A 25430-nucleotide genomic window follows, 5' to 3' on the forward strand; every position below is an offset into this window, starting at 1 on the left:
TCACATAATAATAAAAAACTTGCATATAAAACTACTCATTAATAGTTTATTAATGCACACATTATAACATTTTATGCACAATATTAAGTACTTGTTAATGACAACTAAATGATTTGTAAACCTTTAAGATATCATTCATAAACCAGCTACAAACATTACATAGATAAATGGACCAGATATATTATAACACTTTGTTAATATGTAATAACTGGTTTTTAAGCATCTATAAACATTATAGAAAGGCTATTATAAAGTTAATACAGATGTTAATAATACTCGATAGATTAAAAAAAAAAAAAAAACCTTTTAACTTCTAATGGTTTGTGTTGACTTGAACCCATTCATCAGCCATCCAAATAATGTTGATAGATATTTAAAAAACAGATTATTACCCATTAACAAAGTCTTTTAAAATATCTGGTCCATCTGTCTATGTAACATTGGTAGATGTTCAACAAACAATTTCTTAAAGGTTTATAAATCATAGTAATACTTATAATATAGTATATAAAATGTTATAATGTGTGCTACAATAAACTGCTAAAAAAATAGTCTACTGTGTAATAAGTAAACATCATTAATTATCATTTCATTGTTAACTGTAAAATAACTATTGACTAAAGTTTAATTAACCATCACTCTACTGTTTACTAACCGTCTTTGTGGCAAATGTTCAGGTGATAAATCAATAAAACCTATAGCAGAAACCAAGCAGCAGGATGGTCCTTTAATCTCTGGACAGCCTTGTCTTTTCATCCCATTTAACGCTCTTGTCCTTCAGTGTAGATGCAACACTGCTGGCAGATCATAAAACCAAAGCACTACCACATATGGCTTTTCATCATGGCCTGCTTTTCCCGCTGAGACAGCTAGAGTAATTTGATTCCACATCTGAGTTCGCTGTTGTAAACATGAGGGTGGCAGACAGATTCATCCTTGATCCTTTAACGTTATTAAAACGTGGTCATACTCCATTATGCCATTATCTACTGCTCTGATTAATTCTAAAACTTGATGATCCAGATACTGTTTTCTAACAGTACCTTTGTATAAGAAGGATTTTTAAGTCCTCATTAACAAATTATAAAACAATGATACTTACGTTTCTCGTGCTTTCTCCTGACCAGCTGGATTGCAGTTTGTGTGGCACCTTGGAAATGTAACACTCCCAAGATGATCAGCATTCTTTTGCTAAATAAATCACAGTGATTCAAGGGTTTATAAATCCTTGGTCAAGCTTTCATTTTAGCGGTTGCTTAGAAACACCACCACTTTGGGGTCACAAGTACCACCAAATGGCAGAACATTGTGCAGCAGGCTCAAAGGCAGGACAATGTGGCATGTCTCAATCAGAGAGCAGCCTTGAAATGCACAAAAACACTGATTTTTTTTTTTCTTTTTTATGAGAATGCAAAAACTTTTCATCTGTTTTTCTGGCGAGTCTTTTTTTGAGACAGGCTTACTTCGGCTTTTAGGTTGTTCGAAACAAAGAAACCCCGCTGTCGAATTCATCAAGTGAAGAGCCTTTTCAGGAGGAAATTAGTTAGCTAGGTCAGGCTGACCTGTAATAAAGGAACAAGGTTTCACCCTGCAATTCAGGCAGAAAAGAGACAAGGGCATGAGAAACATGATGTAAGGATTTGAAACTATTTTAACCTGCAACATTTCATCTACCGGTGCCATCTATATGATTATTGAAAACAAACCATGCAAGCAGCTGGAGACGCGGAATAATATTCAAGCAGAGGTTGATCAAGGTCATTACCTTTGAATGGCTGGTATGTGTGTGTGTTTACAAGTACAAGCTGGTGGGCAACTAGTTGTCATGGAGACACTTAAGCCCCAATGATGAGGGCTTTTCAAAACTGAAAACACATTAAGGCTCTTGTTAAAGCACCAGCGGTCATGGAGTAAAAAACATGCGATGATCATAAGTCTTGTTTCTGAATTAGATACTGAAATGAGTGTAAAACCCAAAACCCCATTTATAAAAGAGAGCCTGACACACACACATACACACACATCCTGTCTTTTATTAAAAGTGCTCTGAAAGCTCTCTTGTGGATCCAAAGAATGTTTCCCTTGTTCAGTCATTCCTTTTATCACAGAGTCATTTCATTCAAGATGGGCTGTCAACAAAATTGGGAGAAAAATCACTGGAATGATGGGTGCACTAAACATGGCACTGTCTGTGTGGAATATGTCACTCAGGAAATATGTACATTTGTTGCTGCCAAATCAAGCAGGCCTACAGATTTTAACTGTTTTCCAGATGGTTGGAGTTGCGCAATGCATCAAGTGTTCCCCGTTGCAGTTATAGAATTATTTTGACATGTTTTTCCTGCAGTAGCTCGCGTGTGGTTTCCATCTGACGGCTGTTTTCTGTATTGGCATACGTTCAGATATGTGCTGGTGAAGAGTCCAGCATCAGTGAGGCTCTCTGCACTGGAGAACCAGGCAAAGGAGGAAGGAGGAAGTATGCAGGACAGCAGTAGCATCGTGCTTCCATGGAGCATCAAAGTGTTGCTGCTGGGGATGTGTGCGCTGCTGGCACTGAGCTCAGCTGGCTTGGTGTTCCTACTTTTTCAGCACAGGGAGCTGACAGATGATCTCGTCAGGTTGGACGCCCAGATGCAGGTGCTGTCACAGAGTTGCAGCTTGCAGGCGGGGATCCTCCAGACCACCGGCCCTGCTGGAGAGGCAGAGCTCCTCCACCGCAGCAGAAGGAGCCAGGCCGGAGAAGCAGCACGCCGCGAAGAGCAGGAGGACATCCTGATGATGATGACATACTCCATGGTTCCTGTAAGACACTCAAGTGCTTGAAAATAGCTCAAAGTGTAAAAGTAGTCAATATTATAGGCAGTTTGTCTGAGTTTTAGGAATGATTTAATGTGTAAACATGTAGAAAAAAGGTCATTCTGATCACTGTCATTATAAGAGAAAACAGTGGAAGAATATTTTACATGGGCATCTTTTAAGAGAAGTATTTCCTCTCTTTTCCCTTTTGGGATAAGAAAAATGTCCATTCGATGCAAACAATAACACTGTGAAATCCAAGAATCCAAGAATCTGCTACAGTGATCAGGAAGGGATCTGTTTTTCCAATGAGGATTTCCTGGGGAATTATCTTGAGCAGTGGAGCGTGAAAGCTGCTTGGTCCTCCCTCTGCCACTCACACCTCCTCAAGGAACTGGCATCACTTCAGAGGGTCCTAATAGAAATACAAAAGTACATTCACCTGGTCATAATTATAATCATAGAAACAGTATTACCTTTTGCCAAAACAGGCAATTTTATGAGAAAATTAAAACTTGAGGAATAGAGAAAAAGAAAAGAGGAAACAAAAATTCAAACTATTTTTTAAAATGAAAAAGCAAGCCTAAAGAAGTTTATTTTTTAAAGTGTTTTATAGACACTGAGGATATCAGTGTGAGGATCACACCATGCTTTGTTAATATGGGGTTAAAAGTTGAGAGAAATAAAAGGTGCTGATCCCGATCATGCCTTAAATGTGATCAATACAATTTTTAAAAATCAGTTCTAGTGGATGATTGCATTCATAAATAATGATGTGCGGCTAAAATGGGTGTAATCTCTGCTTCGATCTAAAAGCAGGTTGTTGAACTAGTTCAGGCATGCCAAAATAAAGCATGGGTCATAGTTTCTGAGTGATTAAAAGGCAATAAAAGGTCTAAAATTGGAAAAGGCTCCTCTGAGTTGCACCACACAACATGTTTGTCCAGGTGTAAACTGAAATCGAAAACCGTTAACTACAGTTTGAAGACAAATTAGCAGAAATCAGCCAAGACAGATTTGGAGCTAACCACTGGGACTAAGCACAGGTAATAGGCATAGGTGATAACTATTATTAATTAAATATTATTAATCACATTCTGCTGGTTCATTTAAGTGATTACATTTGTAGGTAATATTTTCTATCACCTGACTGTGTGTCTGTTTTGTGTTTCAGCTCAAAGCTTTTGTAGACCTGTGTAACAGATCCAGGGGAAATTGTTTAACAGGTACAGTGTATAAATATGCTCTGTTTTCAAACCATTGTGGTGTTTCATCTTTCAAAGTATTATTCATTAATTCTCATTAAAAGTATTTTCCGTCAATGTTTCTTTTATTGCAGGCCCACCTGGACCTCCAGGTAATAACAAACTTCAGAGTCTTCATGACTATATTATCTACCTAGAATTAGCATGGAATTTGTTACTACATCAACAGTGATGTTTCTTAGGTTTGCCTGGGCGAGATGGTTTGCCAGGACCACGGGGTGCGCCAGGACAGGAGGGGAGACGAGGAAGAAGGGGTATGTGTTGTTGTCCTGTTGCTATGTGTTAGAGCATTATTGACGCACTGTTGGAGACAAAATTATATATATAAATGAACACTTGAAGAGACAAATCTTCCCTGCAACAGCAACCACATATAAATCCAACAAAAATGGAGCGTTCAACCTGATTTGGAAAAACAGCTGCCAGACACATCTGTTTTGCCATCATAAGGCACTTTCTGCAGGAGGCCCACTGAAAATAAATGGAAATTTGATTTTGGGAATGCATACAATGTTGATTGTGCTGGTTAGTCTGAAGGTGTATGCTTTGTTGTAGTTTTAACTGTTGTGCACAAAGACATGTGCCCTTATGACTATAAAAACACCCTGTCACTGTGTGCACAAAGTGATTTTTTTTCTCTGTCACTCATTCATTGGCTTATCTCAGCATCTCCTGGCATCCCAGGTCAGTTCTGTTTTCTTTAACATTGAGAGAGGGTCGTTCACGCTCACAATGCAAAGATCATCTGTTCACTATTATAGGAATAGCATATGGGAATCCTTTTTTGGGTTGGAATTCCATTTTAACCCCTAAATCAACTCAGCTCTCTGAATTGATGGTGCCTCCTGGTATTGCTTTAACCATCCAGGAGCCCCTGGTGAAAAGGGAGAGCCAGGACCTAAAGGAGACACTGGGCCACCAGGACAGAAAGGTGAGACCTCCAATGACATTCTCATTGAGGATAAGTGATGACAATGTACCCTACAGGGCATGAAATATGTCATTACAAATGAGAAGAGATCACGTTTTTACAGCTCCGTCAATCTCAATTCAAATAAAATCACTCACACAGATTTACTTTTTTAGCTTGAGAGTTGATCTAATTTTGATGCTTTTCAATCTTGTATAATTGTCAGAGTTCACAGTACAAGTACAGTCATTTCATAATTCACAGATTAGCCCAGATTCACCCTATCTCTTGATAATTTGGTTATTTTGAAGACCCTATGTGATTGATCAGGAGTTTTGTTCAGCAACTCGGTCAGCTGTTTGTGAGTTGTTTCTATGTTGAAGGTCCTCCGGGTCGTCCAGGTCCACCTGGTCCTGCAGGCCAGCCAGGGCCACCTGGCCCCTCTGAGCCCCTGGAGGAAACAAGACCTCAGACTTTCAGAGCGCACATCCGTCAAACCAACATGTCTGTGGGTAGGAACGTTCCTCTGTACTCCTCATCTTTACTAAATACCAAATTAAAACTTATTTAAAAGTGATTTCATTACAACCCAGACAGAAGGTTGAGTGTCAAGATTTTGATATTGTTTTTGATTACAGTGTCTTTTTCAAAAGAAATCTATGTCAGTCAGCTGCACTTTGATAATACAGATACTGTATGTGTTTTCCTCTTGTAATTAGATTTCCGTTTCTCCTCTACAAATTTAGCACCATCTCATCCTTTCCTGACCAATGACACGCTGAATGAAACCAGCACAGAAATTATTAGCCCCTTGCCAGTTAACATGAATGGTAAATAAAGTATATCACAGGATATCATGAGAAGTCATGTTTCATATATTAAATATACTGCTACAGTCTGATTCACCCAAACCTCATGTTTCTTATCACAGATTCACCACCACCACATGCAGCTGATGACGACAGCGACGTCTGGAATGTGACTTATGCTGAGAAACTTCCAGGCACATCTGGTAGGGAAACATTTCTAGTGGTGGGAAGAAGATTGATGAAGACATCTCTTCTCATCTTTAATACCAGTTAGGAATTTAACAAAATGACCTATATCAACTCATGACCTGGCTCAACACACAACATGGGTGATATAAAATTTGACAATTCAAAGTCATTTTGAAACTATGCAACAATGCGCAACAATGAATTTTCACGCCTAATGTGAAATTGTACTGATAGTAGGGGTCCAGGCACACCAAGGGGTCACTCAGGGGCATCCAGGGGGTCCTTAAGAAAATGAGGAATAGTTTATTTTCACTGTAATTTAATTGATCAGAATGATCAATGATGATACAAAAATGTGTGAATAATTATTTTAACATTGTTTGACCTCACCACTTTGAATCTATTTGTCATGTTCAGGTATGACGCCTTGGCCCAATTAATTTAATGCACAAACTAAAATAAGGAGCTGCTCAGTGGCCAGCAGTGTATGGTTCCTGGAGCAAAATCATTTCAAATGAGAGTCCATGGCTTAATGAATGTGACCTTAGAGGTGCAGAACCCCTGCTGTGCCCCTTAATCCAGGGCAAGTTTCCACACACAAGACCAATTCAGATATTAAAGGATTTATGAACTAACCTAAAAATAGCGAGTATGTAGAGTATGCCTCTCTGGTTGAAGGAGTGCAAATGAAATCAGCCTTTGTAGGCTGTAGGGTGAAAACCTGCAGACTGCGGTGGCACATTGGTTATGAGCCATCATACTGGACTTAAGGGACATCATAAATCAGCAAGACCACCAGACAGGCAACATCGACCACTACCTGAGTTTGGAGTAATGCAAAGTAACACTAATCAGATTACTTTTCTTAGTAATGCAGTAACATATGGATATTTTTTTTAAATTTCAGTAGCAGTTACTTTCCTAATTAAAAAGCTGTTACTTCTGCTACTTGCCCATGGAGCTTAAGTGGTGTTATGGCAAATTTAACACTTAAGAAATCACATCAAATAAACATTCAAAATGGCATTGATATAGTCTAGTGCAGTGGGTTGGATCAATACACTGTTGATAGGCCATGGGCCAAGCCTAATATTGAACATTTTGGTATCATGCAAAGTGAAACAGTGAGGTTAAAAGGGCACAGCTCTGTACATGACATTTTGGTATGATAATCTTTGGAAAGAGGAAGCAGAGTTCAGAGTTTTCTGCTTGTGAAGTTAACCACCCTGTGCACTGAACTGGATATTTTTTCGTGCTGGTATACATCGAACTTCAGGTATAATTTCAAGGACGAAGTTATCTTTGAATTTTCATGTGTTTGGTATCATTTCGAGAGTTACAGTTTTAATGCTGTTTGAGTTCCTCTTGTGGCCCTGTTTGTTAACCAGTGTGGCCATGAGAGCTCCTCAGAAAAAAAAAAAAAGATTTTTGCCTAAAACTTATAATGTATTTTATCAATGTGCCATTTAGCCATGTGCCATGACTTTTTAGTGAGAGTTAAAAGTAAAGTAACGTGATTACAATTTGTAGAAAATAATGAGTAACTTTACTTAATTACTTTACCCAGCACTGTTCACTAACCAGTGCAGGTCTGTCATCAGGGTTATCAGGTGGACCTCCAGTCACAGAAACCAAATGCCTGGGATATAAATTGTTAATTTGATGACATGAGAGACAGAATTAAAACTGCTTCTATTGTCTTCTCTGCAGAATTAACGTTGTTTTATCCAGACGAAAGCGACAGCAGCTTGAATAACACCAGCACAGAGAACGTTACAGAGGTGCCTATTAACTTATTAACTGGTAAGAAATACTTATGATTAAGATGAAATAACTCCAGGGAGATAATTCCCCAACCAAGATTAGACATTTAGCTGGGAAGCTGTGAAAAAGGTGATGCTGGTAAAACTGAATTTAAACACACAATATATAATAATTTACTTGCTCAGATGTGCAAATCCATAGCACAGGAACAGGGGTTCACAAGTGTTGTTGATCAGTACCAGTCAGTACATTACAAATTACATAGTCTACCTTTAATCTGAGAAACAAAACTTGTATGTTAGGTTTAGGAATATGATTCAGTCATGCATGTTGATTATCACCGGCACTAAACAAAATGTCAGAAGATCGTGTATAACTTTTTTAATTTAACTTGCTGGTCCAGCTTCATAAAATACACTATATTACCAAAAGTATTCGCTCACCTGCCTTTACTCATACTATGAACTGAAGTGCCATCCCATTCCTAACCCATAGAGTTCAATATGATGTCGGTCCACCTTTTGCAGCTATTACAGCTTCAACTCTTCTGGGAAGACTGTCCACAAGGTTGAGGAGAGTGTTTATAGGAATTTTTGACCATTCTTCCAAAAGCGCATTGGTGAGGTCACACACTGATGTTGGTCGAGAAGGCCTGGCTCTCAGTCTCCGCTCTAATTCATCCCAAAGGTGTTCTATCGGGTTCAGGTCAGGACTCTGTGCAGGCCAGTCAAGTTCATCCACACCAGACTCTGTCATCCATGTCTTTATGGACCTTGCTTTGTGCACTGGTGCACAGTCATGTTGGAAGAGGAAGGGGCCCGCTCCAAACTGTTCCCACAAGGTTGGGAGCATGGAATTGTCCAAAATGTTTTGGTATCCTGAAGCATTCAAAGTTCCTTTCACTGGAACTAAGGGGCCAAGCCCAGCTCCTGAAAAACAACCCCACACCATAATTCCTCCTCCACCAAATTTCACAGTCGGCACAATGCAGTCTGAAATGTACCGTTCTCCTGGCAACCTCCAAACCCAGACTCGTCCATCAGATTGCCAGATGGAAAAGCGTGATTCATCACTCCAGAGAACGCGTCTCCACTGCTCTAGAGGCCAGTGGCGGCGTGCTTTACACCATTGCATCCGACGCTTTGCATTGCACTTGGTGATGTGTGGCTTGGCTGCAGCTGCTCGGCCATGGAAACCCATTCCATGAAGCTCTCTGCGTACTGTACTTGGGCTAATCTGAAGGTCACATGAAGTTTGTAGCTCTGTAGCAATTGACTGTGCAGAAAGTCGGCGACCTCTTTGCACTATGCGCTTCAGCATCCGCTGACCCCTCTCCGTCACTTTACGTGGCCTACCACTTCGTGGCTGAGTTGCTGTTGTTCCCAAACGCTTCCATTTTGTTATAATAGAGCTGACAGTTGACTGTGGAATATTTAGGAGCGAGGAAATTTCACGACTGGATTTGTTGCACAGGTGGCATCCTATGACGGTTCCACGCTGGAATTCACTGAGCTCCTGAGAGCGGCCCATTCTTTCACAAATGTCTTGTTTCACAGTCTGCATGCCTGAGTGCTTGATTTTATACACCTGTGGCCAGGCCAAGTGATTAGGACACCTGATTCTGATCATTTGAATGGGTGAGCGAATACTTTTGGTAATATAGTGTACCTCCCAGGATTGTGTATAAAAGCAGCCACACATTTAAATAGTGACTTTTTCCAAAAACATAACCGTTTAAATGTCAAATATCCCAATGAAAGGTGCTGCACTGTTACATCTGTGGAATAAGTGAAAATGACACCACATCATGCTCCATTCTGTTCAGCTGCCTCTCTCTTTCTACAGCCTCCTCCTCTGCACACCCAGATCAAAAGGATGACACATTTAATGGAAGTGACAATGGAAAGATTACTGACACACCCATGAAATATGGTAGGAAAATATTGTCTCAATTGTCTCAGTTTTGCGTCACTATTGATAATTTATATTTGTGCTAAATTTCAATACTTTAATACTTTTTGTCTTCCCTTGAAAATCATCTACCATCTTCAGTGTACTACATCAAAGATTTCATTTATTTCTATATTTATATATTTCATTACAAATGGTACGAGTTAGATGCACCTGTCCACAGTAATAGTTTTTCATTACTTCCTTATTATATTGGCCGCATACAGCTCAAACACCAAAAAAAGTCTTGATGAATCCAATGCTGCACACTGGTCAATTATGCACCATCATGCATTGGCTGCTATGTGTCCAGAAGAGTTAATAGCCTAAAATGTTACTCATTGGTTGACATGGACAGATTTTATAATAATGTTTGAGTGGAGCACTTAGATCTTTTAACCTCTGTGTAGTACCTTCCCCTTTACACTTAATCAAATCAAATCAAATCAAACTTTATTTATAGAGCACTTTTCATACATAAAATGTAGCAGAAAGTGCTTTACATGTTAAAAGCCAGGTTAAAGTAACTCTGAACAGTGAAAATGTGTATTTCCCATTTTCTCATCACTGCTTTAGCCTCATCTCACCCACCAAAGAACAAGGACATGTTGAATGACACCGACTCAAACAGCTGGACGATGAGGGGTAAGAGCGTTCACTGAGCATAAGACTGAAATAATCTTGAATGATCACTTGGTGTGCACAGTGCTAGATCTATTTGACTGTCTGCCTGCCTCATTCATTGGTTTAAATATTAAGGTAGTTGTTTCTGTTCATCTAGAGTGTGTTATCCAAACTATAACCTGTTCTGAGAACATCACCAACATGCAAACAACGTATGGAGCCTGGATGTCAGATGCAGCCCGTTTCAATGAAGACCGATACTGGCTGGCAGAGCATTTTTCAGGTGCCTTACAGAGTTCAGCTGCTGCACAGTATTCCTCACAGAAATTTGTGACACATTGTGGATTTAACCTAATAACCTTTCCTGGCCCAGGTCGAATGTTACTGGAATACCAGAATGCTCCACTGTTTCTGAATACCAGCAAGAAAATCACAGACATCAAGATGTTCTACCAGGGCTGTGGTCACATCATTTCCAATGGATCTTTTTACTTCCACAAAGCAGGATCAAACCAGCTCATCAAGTAAGCCCTTTAACACACACATCAGACATTGCACACAGCTTGTAAACTTACACAATGTCATTTTTTGGATTTTACAGGTTTGACCTTGAGACCGGGAGGACAAAGGCTGTGAAAATTGAAAACTCCAGATACAATAAGCTGAGTTATCTTTTCAACAACTCAAAGACGTATTTCAAATTTGCTGTGGATGAAAATGGACTGTGGGTCATCTTCGCATCAAGCAGTCATGACACCGTGATGGTTGCTAAGCTAAAACAGGATCCATTCTCTGTGCAAACTGTCATTGACACTGCCTACCCTAAAATGAAAACTGGAAATGGCTTCATTGCACATGGGATACTTTACATCACCGACGTCAGAGACAGAAGAGTCACGTATACCTTTGATTTAAAGAAAGAGAGTTCCTTCGGTGCAAGTTTTGATTTGAGGCTGCATGATGGCATCCTGACAATGCTATCATACTATCCGAAAAAGCAGCTTTTGTATCTGTGGGACAACGGGAGTGTGAAAAACTGCAAAGTTAATTTTAAACTGGATTAATAGTGACTACAAACTTTGTGAGACAATGTGTAAAAGGATTCCTGAGGTTCAATTTCATGAAACAGGCCACTGCAACAGTTTGTTACAGGACTTAAGTAACAAAGTTCAAACTACACAGGCTGGTTGTGACAAGTTTGTGATCTATTCATCAGATCAATGGGATTTCAAGATTAAATGAAACTTTAGTAATCCTTGGGAGAGATTAGGTCATGGCAGCAGCAAACAACAGGATATGGGTTTGTACATAATACATAAATAATTAACAAAACAAAAAAATGGCGTGATTCTGTTAACAAACGAGTAAATATTGTAGGGCATTTTCTGCCTAGTGGTGTTTCAATAGTCTGGAATAAACAGATGACACACTTTCCTCAGTGTTCAGCAGCTCACTGTGTAACTGTGCCAACCAAAGGTCAGTGCAGACCGACTGCCATGCCTCTAGTCATACTGCGTCAGTTCAGCAGTGAGGTTACTACTGCACTGCTTTTTGTTTGTTTTTTCCACATCAAGTTAAGTGGGAATACTCATTTTGAGAATTACTGCAGGAGGAATGGTGGTGGAAGTCCTTTTTTTTATTTGTTATTTATTTTGCAGCTAAAACTTTAGATCAAGATCTAGATAATGTATGACAAGTCATCATGGAACTGAAAGTTTACTGTGACACAGAAAGAGTCTACATTTAGATTTTCCCCAGGAGGAGATGATCAAGACAATCAATACAATGATAGGTTGTATCACAGAGTTATGTGACAAAATATTGACTTCAGTCAAGTTAATTTGTTGCAATAAATTACTCTCAGGTTTAGCAGTCTAGTCAGACAAATTTCCATTGTGAAATAAATTTATTTATAATCTCATTATATTCAGAGTTCAAATAAATATGTAGATTTAGTTGTTTTGTGTGATATTGCAGAAATATATATACCATCAAGAGACACACTAAAAGGCAACTCCATGGAGAGGTTTCCCACCGTCTGAAGGGGGGAAACTGCAGAGACAGAAACACCAGTTAAAATGATACAAGACTATCACTAGAGGCATCTACTGCAGTTTATATGAAGGTGTGAAAAAAAAATTACTGTCAGGATTTAATGAGATCATCAGCAATGAGGACTGAGCAGGGGATGGAAAGCTGTCTGTCAGTTATGCAAGTGTATCACCTCTAAAACTGGCTGTAACATGGGGTGCAGGAAATTCTGCAACATCTATAACTGTAATCAACACAGACACAAATGCATCACAAGAGAGACAGGTGCATGGTTATACTAGAACCACTCTGTTATAATAACACTGTTGTTTATAATACTGTTGAAGGTCTACCACCTTTTGAAAGAAAGGTACAAGAATATGGTAAATGGCACTATTTATTTCAAGTTGGCTAAAAGGTGTTTCCTTATGCTCTGAGATTTTTTTTTTTTTTTTTTTTGTAATTTAGGTACAGGAGCACACTGAGGAGCAGGCACCAGCTAAGCGTGCTTAAGGGTGCTAGATCCAATGTCCAATGTGTGTGCTGATTCTTTATAAACAGCATCTAATGTCTCACTGTTGTAAAGTTTTTACTGAGATGACATAACTCCATAATAAATTGTGTTGTATACATAATCTTTCTCCATGTAACTGACAAAACATATACATATCTTTAAGAATAACACCCCCTTCACCCACTATCATTCTCGACACCGGCATCCTCCAGGACTGTCAAATCTACTCCTCTACACTTCCTACACCAATGTCTGCTGAAGCCCCCCTCCCATCATGCTTCCCTTCAAATACACAGATGACAGCCATCCTTGCTCTGCTCAGTAGCAATAACACCCTCTCTGCCCACCATCACTCGCTATCCCACTCATCACATGGTGTGAGAGTAACTTTTTTCTCCTAACCATATCATAAACAAAATAGCTGCTCAACACAACCCCAGTGCCAGAGGGAAGAGGTCATTGTGGCATTATATAACTTTTCATTACACTGAACATTATCCTCATTTTCATCAATATACAAGTTGTGTTGTGGTTGAGTGAACAGTGTGGATCCCCTAAAGCTTTTTCATGAGTGTCTGAAAAAAAAAAATGACATCAACTGCGATAGTGCACCCACATAATCAAGTTAAATACAGAGAAAAAACAGCGATGATGATTCAAGGATTCCTGACATTTCCAATGCGAGAAAGCGCTCAGTTTACTAGTTTACATGTTTACGAGGAGCACCCAAATGCGACACGCCTTGACCGTGCCACACTACGAAATGTGCCAGATTACGAACAGCACCTGAACGCAGCAGAGCTCCCTAGCTCCTCCCTTCAAGGAGAGCTCGCTAGCAGATCTCGAGAACCTGGATAGGCATGAAGCACGTAGGTATAAAGGCAACCTCCATGACACTTAAACCACTGTACACGGTTTAAAAAGTAGAGATTAAATTGTGTAATCTGTATACACGCGGAAGTGGCTCCTAATACGTAACAAGGCCAGCGGAGAAAGGTAGCTGCTAGCCGGGGGTTAGCCGACCTACTTCATAACAGCAAACGTTACATCACTTGGTATCCAGTCCCACCTGTTTAACATTGTGCTGAAGGAACTAACGTTGCCAGACTAATTACTGCGACGGCCGCGTAACCGTTAGTGACATTGGCATGACACACTGACCTGTAAACTTGACTTAAAGCGATCATATAATACGGTGACAGTGCAGATTTGCTGTTTCGAAAGGAGCTGCTAAGACGCGGTTGGTTTCATCGTAGCCCTGTGAGTAACGCTAACTAAATATTTATCTCGCCGTTTGTGCTAAAAGCAGGCCTCTGTCTCGCTAAGCTAACTGCTAGCTGTTTGGCATCCACACCACCGGTTAAAGCCACCAAACCGAACAGCTATGCTGCATTTGCGCCGTCTGCACAGCCAGGACAGATTGTCTTTTTCCTACAGCATAAAGTGGGTTTGGTCTGGGCCTAAGTTAACCTAGTTAGCCACGGTGTCTGTTCGTTTAACGCTGCGTTGTCTGTTTTGTTTTCTATTATTAGCGAGCTAGCATTTTATGTGGTTATGTAAGATGGTGTCCAACTGCAACGTTAAGTGAGCTAGATCTGTGACAAACTCCCCATTTCTCTGTTTTTCTAGCTAACGTTGGTGCTAACAGTGACGTTGGAGTTACGAAATGTTTATCCGGCGGCCTCATTCAACACCTCTGCCTCTAACCTCCAACTAATTTAGCCTCGCCGCAATCCGTTGTTAACTTCTTTTTCCTTTTGTATTTCCAGGGTTTTGAGCCAAAATTAGAGCATGTCCTGTCCTTGTGCTTCGGCCGCGAGATTATTCCTAAATTCTGCCCACAGAGGTAAGAAAAAAAAAAGATGAAGAAAATCAGAGTCAAGTGCAATGCAATAACTTAACACTGGCAAAAGCTGCATAACAAATTATTGTGTTTGCTGTTTCCATAAAATAGGTACCTGTCTAACCCAAACAGCTGTTGTTGTAGTTTTCTGTGGTCATGTAATGTCATCGGCAGATGGAAATGTCAGCAATATGGTGTTAGGTTAGATAACTTTGTTACACTTGTGCTTGAGCACTATATTTGACATTTCATAGTTACCAAATCTCTTAGAAAAGCCTATAATAACTAAACACCCACAATGTTTTGTACACCCACAGTACAAAACATTTGCCTGTGGTTTACTCCCCATGGCCAAATTGTGAACTTTTGCAGCTGATCTAGTTGACCCACGTCCCTGAGTTTTTTGACCAACTCATATTTATGTAATTGACTTAAAGTGCTAGGGAAAAAACCGATTATGGGGGGAGTGTTGTCTGTTGACTTGGGGCTTGTTATCACCATTCAAGGCAAACCTGTTTGTGTGCGATTTTTTTTTTTTTTTTTTTTTTTTTTTTTTTTTTTGCATGTTCTATTTAGTTGAAACTGGTGGTCACTAATGGCAGTGTTGTCAGGAGTCAGAAGGCATATTCCTCTTGTTACAGGATTGTCATGCCCCCGGATTCAGTTGTTTTCTCTGAGTAGACATGGGTCCCGGGAAACTCATCTCCCTCCTCGGGTCCGGGTGAGGTCATTTTCAGAGACTGCTGTCTGCTATGCCTCCAAAGATGGGACAACGAAGGACAGTGGAAGTGATGGTGGAAAGGTACTTTTGTGGGAAGGCTGAATTTGTGGTGTCCTATCCACTTTGTACATGCAAAAAAGATAATGTTTTGCTTTCTTGTGCACCAACACAGAAAAGCATCAGTGAGGGGAAGAGACTGTCTGGCTCTGGCGGATCAGGCAAGGGTGGAAGTCAGCTCCGTTGCCCTAAATGTGGGGATCCCTGCACACATGTAGAGACTTTTGTATGTGAGTAATTTTTTGAATATGTGTTACATATTTACCAGTACATAGGATATGAAGGAACCACTGGTGGGTGTGAGAGAATATTGTGGAGGGAAGTGGACACTCCTTATCATATACTATGTTTAATTAGGCCAACAACACCTTCAGAAGGCTCACTATTAATATCTGCCATTCCAGGCACCGGCACTGCCATTATATGATGGTGGAAGTATGAATTAAGTGCAGTGATATTTTATTATTTTATTTTTGTTTGTTTTACTGTTATATAGCAACTCCAGCCCATATTTGGTTGGATGTATCTTTTTTTCAGGCTTTTTTTTACATGCCAGACAGCTGTTCTCACTAAAGACAACAAAAAAGTAGAGTTATAAACACTACCAACCTAGTACTCCTAAGTCTTTTAAAATATTACTTAGAATTATTAATTATTGTGGCTGTTTGATTCTGGTCTGAGTTTCAGTCTCATTTGTTGTAGTAGTCTACAACTGTATCTGTGTTTGAACAAGGCAGTGAAATGTTTCAGTATTTAATTTTGTTGTTTCTTTTGCAGCATCAACACGATTTGTAAAATGTGAGAAATGCCATCACTTTTTCGTGGTGCTCTCTGAAACGGACTCTAAGAAAGGGTTAAACAAAGAACCAGAATCTGCTGCTGAGGCTGTGAAACTGGCATTTGCACAGAAACCTCCCCCTCCCCCGAAGAAGGTAAGAAGTCAAAGCAAAGCTCGTATGCCTTTCAAAAATACCCACATTTTGTTGCATTTCTTGTGACCAAAGGTGAATTTTACTGAGTCTGATTTTATTGTATTTATTTCAGATTTATGCTTACCTCGACAAGTACGTTGTTGGCCAGTCCTATGCAAAAAAGGTGTTGGCAGTTGCAGTGTACAATCACTACAAGCGCATCTACAACAACATCCCTGCTGGGAGTCGGCAGCAGGTGGAGGTGGAAAAACAGGCCTCTCTAACACCCCGTGGTCAGTACAGCTCTGGATCAATATATTTATTCTGTTTTTATTGTGTAACCCTTCTTCAGTTTTGCATTTTAAGATATATCTTAAAATGCAAATCCAGACTCTATTTCTATTGTCACTGGTATGTTTTTAGAGTATTCAAAATTCAATTCGTTTCAAAATATCACTTTCACTGACTAAATTCACTGAGTTTTTTGGCTCAGAAACCAGACTTCCCCATCTTTTCTGACCTTAAGAACTCATGATTTGTGACAAATGTCTACATCTTAGTCAGCTTTGTTTTGTTTCAAAAAATATAACTCTAAAATAAATCTGGTTCACAGTGTACACCCTTCAAGATGGTTCCTTTTTTTTTTTTTAAACTCCAAAAAAAAGGCTGTTAAGGCAGTATTATGGCATGGTCATACCAGCAATATCAGAAATAAATTTGTTAAAGAAAGTAATTGTTATTCAGTGCTTGGATTATCAAGCTTTACTTTTATTAAACAATTCTCATCAGTGAAAACACCTCAAAACAAAGTCCATGTTGTTGTTTGTTTGTTTCTGTTGGCTTATAGACAATGACAGTAATTTGAATTAACTAAAATTTGCTTATTTTAAGCACTATGTAATAATGTGGTACTTAATCAAAAATTGTTGTTTAAAATTATGTAGTGTCTTTTTGGCATTCTCATTCTAAAACAAATGTTCTCGTGATTGTTCAAGCTTATCAAATTAAAGTACTTTAATATGGGTTCTGAGGAGTAACATTAGTTAACCAGTATTTCTTGATTATTTTAGTGTCAACAGACAATTTGTCTCATAAAATTAATATAAATAATTGATTGCAGAGAGGCTAGCTGTGGCCTTAAAATGTGGCTTGATTTAAAGCATTAAATCTGTATGATTTGGCATTTGTTCAATGATTTATCACACACAATTTGATATACTTTTTTACAGGATTGTCTTGGTAATATGGTAATGGTAGTGGTAATATTGATTTAAGAACTTTCATCCTCTCCCTGTAGAGCTAGAGATGAGAAGACGAGAGGATGAGTACAGATTCACAAGTAAGTGATTGGTCCTCCTTACTGTTATCTTGATATTGCTGGCTATTTTAGAGTCACGTTTTTGTTTGAATTGTCTTGTCATGAGTTGTGCAAATGCCAAAGTTTACAGACCATCGTGGCTCGATCTTTTTCTTGCCCTTTTCACCATGAGTTAGTTCTGGGAATTTGTTTACGGTGATGTTTAAGCTATCAAGGTATTAACAACATTATATATCAGAGAATAATTATCAATCCCAGTGCTCTCTTCGAAAGTGCCTGTCCTCAAGTGACACTTTATGTGTTTATGAGTTCCAGTTTCTTTGTATTTACTGGAGATAGTAGATGGCATTTTGGTGTATGTGTGGAAATGAACTACAGAAATTGCACTACATAATCATACCTGGCCAAAACAAAAAGATAACGTGACCCAGTTACCTACATTCACATCTGTACTTTTGCTATTTCAGTCCAGCCCTCTTCACTTAGTAACTCCACACTGCCGCTGACTGGGACACATGTATTTATAGGCTACACTTGAAACTATTGCTACCCACAATTTGGCACATACACACTGAATTACTGGCCAGTTTTAGTTGTGCAATAGCATAGTAGGCACCTTAATACTTCTAAAGAGGAGGGTTTGTTTTTACATTTTAGCTTTTTAAAATATTGATTGGTGAAAGAAAAACTGTTTTTCACTCAGCATTAGGTTTTCATTGCAGTGCATCACAAAACTAAACCATGACTGTTTTGTCATTGCAGAGCTGCTGCAGATTGCAGGGATCAGTCCCCATGGAAATGCCTTGGGAGCATCCATGCAGCAGCAGGCCAGCCAGCAGGCACCTCAGGAGAGGAGGGGCGGAGACGTCCTGGACTCAACTCACACTGACATCAAACTGGAGAAGAGCAACATTGTTCTTCTTGGCCCAACTGGGTCAGGTGAGTGTTGTGTAAATATGGTTGCACATTGTACTAATGCACAGTGCCCCCTATGAGATCACTGAAACACACACTATTAGTCAAGCATGCTTTAGTGCAGATATGGATTTTTTCCTTGCGAGATGTACCATTTTGATACTTTGGATCTGATTCTTCACAGGAAAGACATTATTGGCACAGACGCTGGCCAAGTGTCTTGATGTCCCCTTTGCCATTTGTGACTGCACCACACTAACCCAGGCTGGATACGTGGGAGAAGACATTGAGTCAGTCATTGCCAAACTGCTGCAAGATGCCAACTACTCTGTGGAAAAAGCACAACAAGGTATGCAACAGGAAAAACTTTACATCAGTGCAGACTTTTCCATGTTTGAATCGTGCCTGGATTTTTTATTTTAACCTGTTAACCTGTTTTGGGCATTATTAAATCTGTGGACACAGAGTGGACACAGAGCTATTGACTGATGGCTGTATTTTTTTAAAAAATCTATATCTATATATCTATATATCTATATCTATCTATCTATCTATCTATCTATCTATCTATCTATATATCGATATCTATAGATATCTATAGATATATATCTATAGATATATATAGATATCGATATATAGATATATATATCGATATCTATATATCGATATCGATATCTATATCTATCTCTATAGATATAGATATAGCATATGACTATATATATACAGCAATGACTAAAATGTGACTAAGACAAATAAGCATTTTCGTCACTAAGACTAAGGCTAAAATTAAAATGGCTGTCAAAATTAACACTGATATGTATTCATTTTAAAATGCATAACCTTTGATAGGTTTGCGCTTAGCATCCGTGCTACTCCGGTATATTCAAAACCCTAAACCAGGGGTGTCAAACTGTAGCCATGAAGGGCCGAGAGGCTGCAGGTTTTCATTCCAACCGAAAACTCCACCAGGTGATTTCACTGATCATCCCACCTCCAAGCAGAGAGAAGGGACTAATCAGTGAAATCACCTGGTGGAGTTTTCGGTTGGAATGAAAACCTGCAGCCTCTTGGCCCTCCGTAGCACCAGTTTGACACCCCTGCCTTAAACCCTAGACTTTAGGATACACATCCAACAGCTTATTACTTTGAATGCTCAGGGGTTGCATAGTAATCTGGATGGACAGATAAGGAGTCATTTTACAATAACACAGACAAAGCATTTGCAAAGTATGTCAAGCCAAAATATTACAGCTAGGCCGACATACCTGTTTGTGATTTCATTCTTCTTGTGTGGGAACTCCTTTCCCATTGCCATGGCTTCCTCCAAAGATGATTAATGCTCTCATCTGCTTAGCTGTCACATTCCCTGTGCTTCACCATCTGATGCTTAGAAGCACTGTAAGTTCTCCCAGCTTTGCTTTTGCTGTAGCGTCCCTGTGAGCTGTGGTGGCATCTGGGGATGTCCACGTTAGCATTGGAAGTGTTGCTGGTTAGTCATGTTTCTGTGAGACGTAGCAGACTTAGCTCCTCTGATTTCTAACTAGAGCCGCTCACTTGTCGGTTTTGTTGGTCAGCAAGTTCACTGTCCCCATCACCAGCAAGGGAATAGATGGCTTATACTTGTTGGTTCCTCCCAACCAGCCTGCAGAGTAGACAGTCTGCTTCCTGTTTACACCGGCATGTGCATCCCCAGTGTACATGAATGGTCATCTGATCTGCATTTTCAGTTGTGTTTGTATAGATGGAGATAATTTCTGATAAGGCACTAAACCGATGTGTGGATCATTTTAGTTTTAAAATGCTGTTTTAATACAGATATGTATTAGTGTGGACGCAGCCTTAGCATCAGTAGTATTGATGCAACATGATCCCTCACTCTGAAGCCCAGTGTTGTAATCTAATGTAGCCTTAGCCTGCCTGTGTAAATAGTTTAAACACTTACAATTGCAGTCATGCTAACAGGACTGTAAATCAAAATTAGCGCATAATCATACCATTATATTTTTTTTCTCTTTGAAGGGTACAATGTTGCACTTTTAACTCTGTTCTTATTCTTATTTTGTCAAAATTTGGCCAATTTTGAAATTCTCGAAACAAACTTCCTGTTTACTTGTTTCTCTGTTGTTTTTTGTTTGTTTTTAACAAAAGAAGCAACATTGTGATAGTGTGACATCCCTGCCACCTAAAGGGCCATATTTATTATTATTGTTATTATTTAGTTAATTGATATACTGTAATTTGAAGAAACTATAAACTGCAGACTATTTTCCAAAAGCATATGATATATTTAGATGTTTGAATGTGTGTGTGTGTTGTTTTTTTTTTTTTTTAATCATTAAATTACAAAAATCAACTTGTGTAAGGTTTGAACTTGCTTGACAGAGATAAGATATTCATTTTAGTGATGATTCTGCCAAGGTTTTCCTTTTTCCAAAGTACTTTATAGTAATTTAATTCGATGTTTCTCTAAAATTGCACATTGTGCAGATAAATGTATCCATATTTCAGATCAGTTGCACAACTGTCTCCGTCACTGCAGCAAGTACAGGTCAATGTTTCAGTAAACTTTGATATTCCTTTGGAAGTCAGCTGCCAAAAAGCACTGCAGTCATGTTGTATTTGGTTAGGAAATCAAACCCTGAAGAAAACAGTAACCAAACAGGTATTGTGAGAAGGATTATCTGGAAAGTAAATGATAGGCAGTTGGCTAACAGCTAAGCAGGTCATATTTTTATTTTTTTATTATTTTTAAAATTCATATTCAAATCTTAAAATCTAAAAAAGCTTTGTAAGTTTTGAAGAAAAAGGATGGTGATACAATGTGAGGTATGCATACAGTGTTGCCAATAGGTTTGAAAATGCAAAAGTACCTATGGTCCCTTACGTTACACATGCACAGTTGGTCCACATCAGGTATTACCATTATTGTCACATGACAAAAAAAAAAAATAAATAAATAAGGGTGGCTGATAAAACTAGCAACAAACACTTACCAGTGCCAGGTGTGGAGAAGTAGAGTTTCAGGCAAGCAGTGAAAACACATCATTAACATCACCACAGCATGATAAGTAACATGTTGGAGGCCAAAGCAGGTCAGGATACCTGTTTTTCTTGACTTTAGCGAGACTGAGCTGCTTATCAGAGGGTTGGACTTTAAATACAGAGGGGACAGGAGATAAAAACATTAAGTTTTTTTGTTTTAGATCTTCCTGTTTAACCTGTATGTTACGAGGTGCCTAAACTGTATGCTTACTGTCTTAATGGCCACTTTTATGGTCTTAACTGCAGTGGTCCTCCCACTAGTATCAAGATTTCCTGCCAACAAATGATTTCAAAAGTCAGTACGTCAGTATAAGTAGTACGTAGTCAGTATAAGTTGCATTAAGACCTATCGACCTGTTGTGCCTTAAAAGTTTTTCATCCATAGTTTCATCCAATAAACATTGTCAGTTTGATTGTGAACATTGGTTGGTCACAGTGTTGAATTCAGAATGTGACCATGTTCTTCCATTTCATTTATAGGTATCGTGTTCCTGGATGAAGTGGATAAGATTGGCAGTGTACCTGGAATCCATCAGCTGAGAGATGTAGGAGGAGAGGGAGTCCAGCAGGTCAGTTTACAACTTGTCTGACAGTAAGAAAACACTTGCTTGAATTGGTTTGTACAGATGATGAAACAGAATTTAATTGAATTTAATGCTTATGAAGTAATTTTTTCAGATTTGAAACCCAACAGGACATTTTGCTTATTTAACTGCTGGGCTGATTTGTCTTTTTTTCCACTCGATTTTCCTTGTCTTGTGGTGCTTGTCCTAGACTTGTGTTATTTCTGAGCCCTTTGCCTCTCTCTCTCTTTCGTCAGGGGTTGCTTAAACTCCTCGAGGGCACAATTGTCAACGTTCCTGAGAAAAACTCCAGGAAGCTGAGAGGAGAGACGGTGCAGGTTGATACAACAAACATCCTCTTTGTTGCATCCGGTGCCTTCAATGGACTTGACCGAATCATAAGCAGAAGAAAGAATGAGAAGGTTGGAGAAAACCCCCCCATATGCTGGTGCTAGATTGAACATGCCATTATTCTTGCTTCTAAATTGTTCCTTGTGTTTGATTGCTTTGCAGTATTTGGGTTTTGGAACCCCGTCCAATCTGGGGAAAGGGCGCCGTGCGGCGGCTGCGGCAGACCTGGCCAACACCAGTGGTGAGACGGACACAGTGGCAGAGATTGAGGAGAAGGACAGGCTGCTGAGGCACGTCGAGGCCAGGGACCTGATTGAGTTTGGCATGATCCCAGAGTTTGTTGGCCGTCTTCCCGTTGTTGTGCCCCTGCACAGCCTGGATGAAGACACGCTGGTGCGAATCTTGACTGAACCACGCAACGCTGTAGTGCCACAGTACCAGGCTCTCTTCAGCATGGACAAAGTAAGGCCTTTACTGTTGTGCATGCTACTGTACAGAGTTTTGCAGGCAGACAGTGAAAAAGCCAGTTTTTAAATATATGTTTGCATCCAAGCTGTAGTCTCACTGCTGAAGTATTACCTACAAGTGCCAATTTATTTCTATCTGATCTGTAAGATATTACAATTGTCATGAACCTGTATTGTTTTTTGCAGTGTGAACTCAATGTGACTCCAGATGCCTTGAGGGCTATTGCTAGGTTGGCCCTGGAGAGAAAAACTGGAGCTCGTGGGCTCAGATCAATCATGGTATGTGAATTCTCCACAGGTTTCTCACGCTTTTTTTTTTTTTAAAACAGCACTGTTGACTAGGCCTGTCACAGCTGTTACATAATAGTGAACTGATCGTGATTCTTTGAAGCACATGGTGACCATTTTGCATAGTTGTTAGGTTCCACAGTCTTAGAAATATTGCAGCAAATAGAACACAAATCAAGTGTATTTCCATCAGCTGGGCTAAAAAAAATGCTTTTCTTTTTTCTCTTTGGCCATATGGCATCATTAAAAAACCCTTAACCCTGACACACACAAAAATACTTGTATGTGCTGAAATCTTCACTGATGCACGAAGGCATATGCAATGTAAGGCCAAACAACAACAACTAAATCAAGCAAATTATGGCTATTTGTATGACAATTAATTGCCAGCTCAAATTTCATGACTGTGACAGCCCTATTGGTGACATTACAATATGAAACATCTCCAACAGGAAAAGCTGCTCCTGGAGCCCATGTTTGAGGTGCCTCACTCTGACATCATGGCTGTAGAGCTGAGTAAAGATGTCGTCCACGGCAAATCGGAGCCACGATACATCAGGTCAGTATTTCACTTCTCACAGATCTGGGCCATGTGTGTTTGTTTTTGGAGATCATATTCCTCAAACCCAGCACTCTGGGTCCTGTACGTGAAGTGGTGTGAAACCTGAACTGGAGTTGCCATTTGAATTTCAGAGCGCCGGCCAAGGAGTCAGCAGAAGAGGAATACGACTCGGGGATTGAAGAGGAGAACTGGCCTCGGCAGGCAGACGCCGCCAACAACTGAACCACCTGCTGTTAATTTCACAAAATCCTAAAAACTGAGCAATCTAAAATCATTAGATTTCTGTGAATCTTTGATGGATACAACTATGGGTTCTCATTACAGCCCCTGACCCCTAACAACCATGCTGTGGAAGTTGTAGTAAAAGGTGGTGAAGGCTGCTGGTTCTCACTGAGGAGTGTTTTCATGATGAACAAGGCTATGAGTGTGTCTTTGGTCCCGTGCATCAGATATTAATTCTTTAGAGGTGCACTCACAAGGTGGACCTTATAGACTATTTCAATCTCTGGGGATTGTTAACATTTTATCTATCTAAAGATAATGCAATTTTATTCAAATAAAAAAGGAAAAAAAAAAAGAAAAAAAATAGATTCATAGCTAGATGATTTTGTTTTCTCTTTTTTGTGGTGATAAGTTGAAATGGCAAGGGAAACAAATGGACGTTATGGGATCACACTGTACACTTGAAAACAGGGAGTTGACAATGTGCAAATGAAATGTTTTCATGTTACATACCACAAGTAATGCCTTAAGTCATAAGGGCATGATATTCCATGAGCACATCAATATTTTGATGTTTTCTTAGCCACCATTTTAATAATGGTGTTCACAATGAAATTTGGGCTGTAAATGTTGAGCTACACCAATTATGTAGCGTTTGTAAGCAGTTTGTACGGCACGACCTCTTAATTAGGAGAACATATGGTAAAGTGTAACATACAAGCACCAGCACACTAAGCAAAGTAGGTGAAAGTAATGGTTACCTTTTTAAACTGCCAGAATGGTTATTTTTAATTGTGTTATTTCCTCCTCTGCCCCACTCTTTAGCGAATGTATATGTGTTAACCTACAGATTTCTCTATCGCACTATTAGATCAGAACAGCAAGTTTTTTTTTTTTCTGTTTGGCCCAGCTTTTAGATTTCAGCTCACCTTTACTGATGTAATGTCTTGTTACTAAATGGTACCTCATTAGACATGTTTGTAATTAAGCCTCCACTTCAATGTAACCATCAAACTGAACCATGATGCTCTCCTCTTAAAGCCTGTATGTGCTATAAAATGAAACTCTACTAGGATTGTTCTCCCTCTGCTTTGAGTTCCCTTTGCTTTCAGTAAAGATTCAAAATGCTTTTCTTTCTTTCAGTTTTCAGAGGTCTGTTACAGAAGCTGTAAGCCCCCGAAGTTGTGAAACTTAAATTTATTGATGTGATTGTTTAAATATATAAATAAAATGTATATCTCTGTACAGAATCTTTGGTTTTTTATTTGTTGTTTGCCTCTGAAACCATCCTCTAGTCTATACCCACATAACATGTAAC

At 39.3% G+C, this 25430-nt stretch overlaps 2 protein-coding genes across 7 annotated transcripts; both read left to right on the forward strand.

Moving 5' to 3' along the window:
- The first annotated feature begins 1905 nt into the window (after positions 1-1905).
- LOC115360548 (gliomedin-like) lies at positions 1906-11646 on the forward strand. The gene is made up of 13 exons (XM_030053523.1): positions 1906-1910; positions 2403-2802; positions 3971-4022; positions 4136-4153; positions 4244-4315; positions 4930-4992; positions 5355-5483; positions 5903-5983; positions 9579-9665; positions 10260-10328; positions 10465-10590; positions 10681-10831; positions 10909-11646. The coding sequence occupies exons 1-13, from the start codon at positions 1906-1908 to the stop codon at positions 11369-11371; spliced, it is 1716 nt and encodes a 571-aa protein (XP_029909383.1). The 3' UTR covers positions 11372-11646.
- A 2052-nt stretch (positions 11647-13698) lies between these two features.
- Positions 13699-25362, forward strand: clpxb (caseinolytic mitochondrial matrix peptidase chaperone subunit Xb). Of its 6 annotated transcripts, XM_030053813.1 has the most exons (16): positions 13855-14112; positions 14622-14698; positions 15337-15368; positions 15439-15497; positions 15589-15703; positions 16251-16405; positions 16518-16677; positions 17682-17723; positions 18465-18641; positions 18802-18966; positions 22140-22228; positions 22480-22644; positions 22736-23035; positions 23227-23319; positions 23781-23887; positions 24022-25362. In XM_030053813.1, the coding sequence occupies exons 3-16, from the start codon at positions 15344-15346 to the stop codon at positions 24110-24112; spliced, it is 1743 nt and encodes a 580-aa protein (XP_029909673.1). In that variant the 5' UTR covers positions 13855-14112; positions 14622-14698; positions 15337-15343; the 3' UTR covers positions 24113-25362. The 6 variants fall into 6 exon arrangements, with proteins under 6 accessions (XP_029909670.1, XP_029909669.1, XP_029909673.1 ...); XM_030053810.1 differs by lacking the exon at positions 13855-14112 and adding an exon at positions 13699-13721 and having other exon boundaries at positions 15337-15497; XM_030053809.1 differs by lacking the exon at positions 13855-14112 and adding an exon at positions 13734-13848 and having other exon boundaries at positions 15337-15497.
- The last annotated feature ends 68 nt before the right edge of the window (positions 25363-25430 follow it).

Source organism: Myripristis murdjan, chromosome 6 (genome assembly GCF_902150065.1).
Source record: "Myripristis murdjan chromosome 6, fMyrMur1.1, whole genome shotgun sequence".
In the NCBI taxonomy this organism is placed as follows: Eukaryota; Metazoa; Chordata; class Actinopteri; order Holocentriformes; family Holocentridae; genus Myripristis; species Myripristis murdjan.

Coding starts and splice junctions, on each gene's coding strand:
- clpxb (XM_030053810.1), top strand. CDS start 14,644: ATGTCCTGTCCTTGTGCTTCGGCCGCGAGATTATTCCTAAATTCTGCC. Junction 18,967..22,139: donor TGTGGAAAAAGCACAACAAG/GTATGCAACAGG, acceptor TTTCATTTATAG/GTATCGTGTTCCTGGATGAA. Junction 22,229..22,479: donor GAGGAGAGGGAGTCCAGCAG/GTCAGTTTACAA, acceptor CTCTTTCGTCAG/GGGTTGCTTAAACTCCTCGA.
- LOC115360548 (XM_030053523.1), top strand. Junction 5,484..5,902: donor TCAAACCAACATGTCTGTGG/GTAGGAACGTTC, acceptor TTCTTATCACAG/ATTCACCACCACCACATGCA. Junction 9,666..10,259: donor TGACACACCCATGAAATATG/GTAGGAAAATAT, acceptor TCACTGCTTTAG/CCTCATCTCACCCACCAAAG.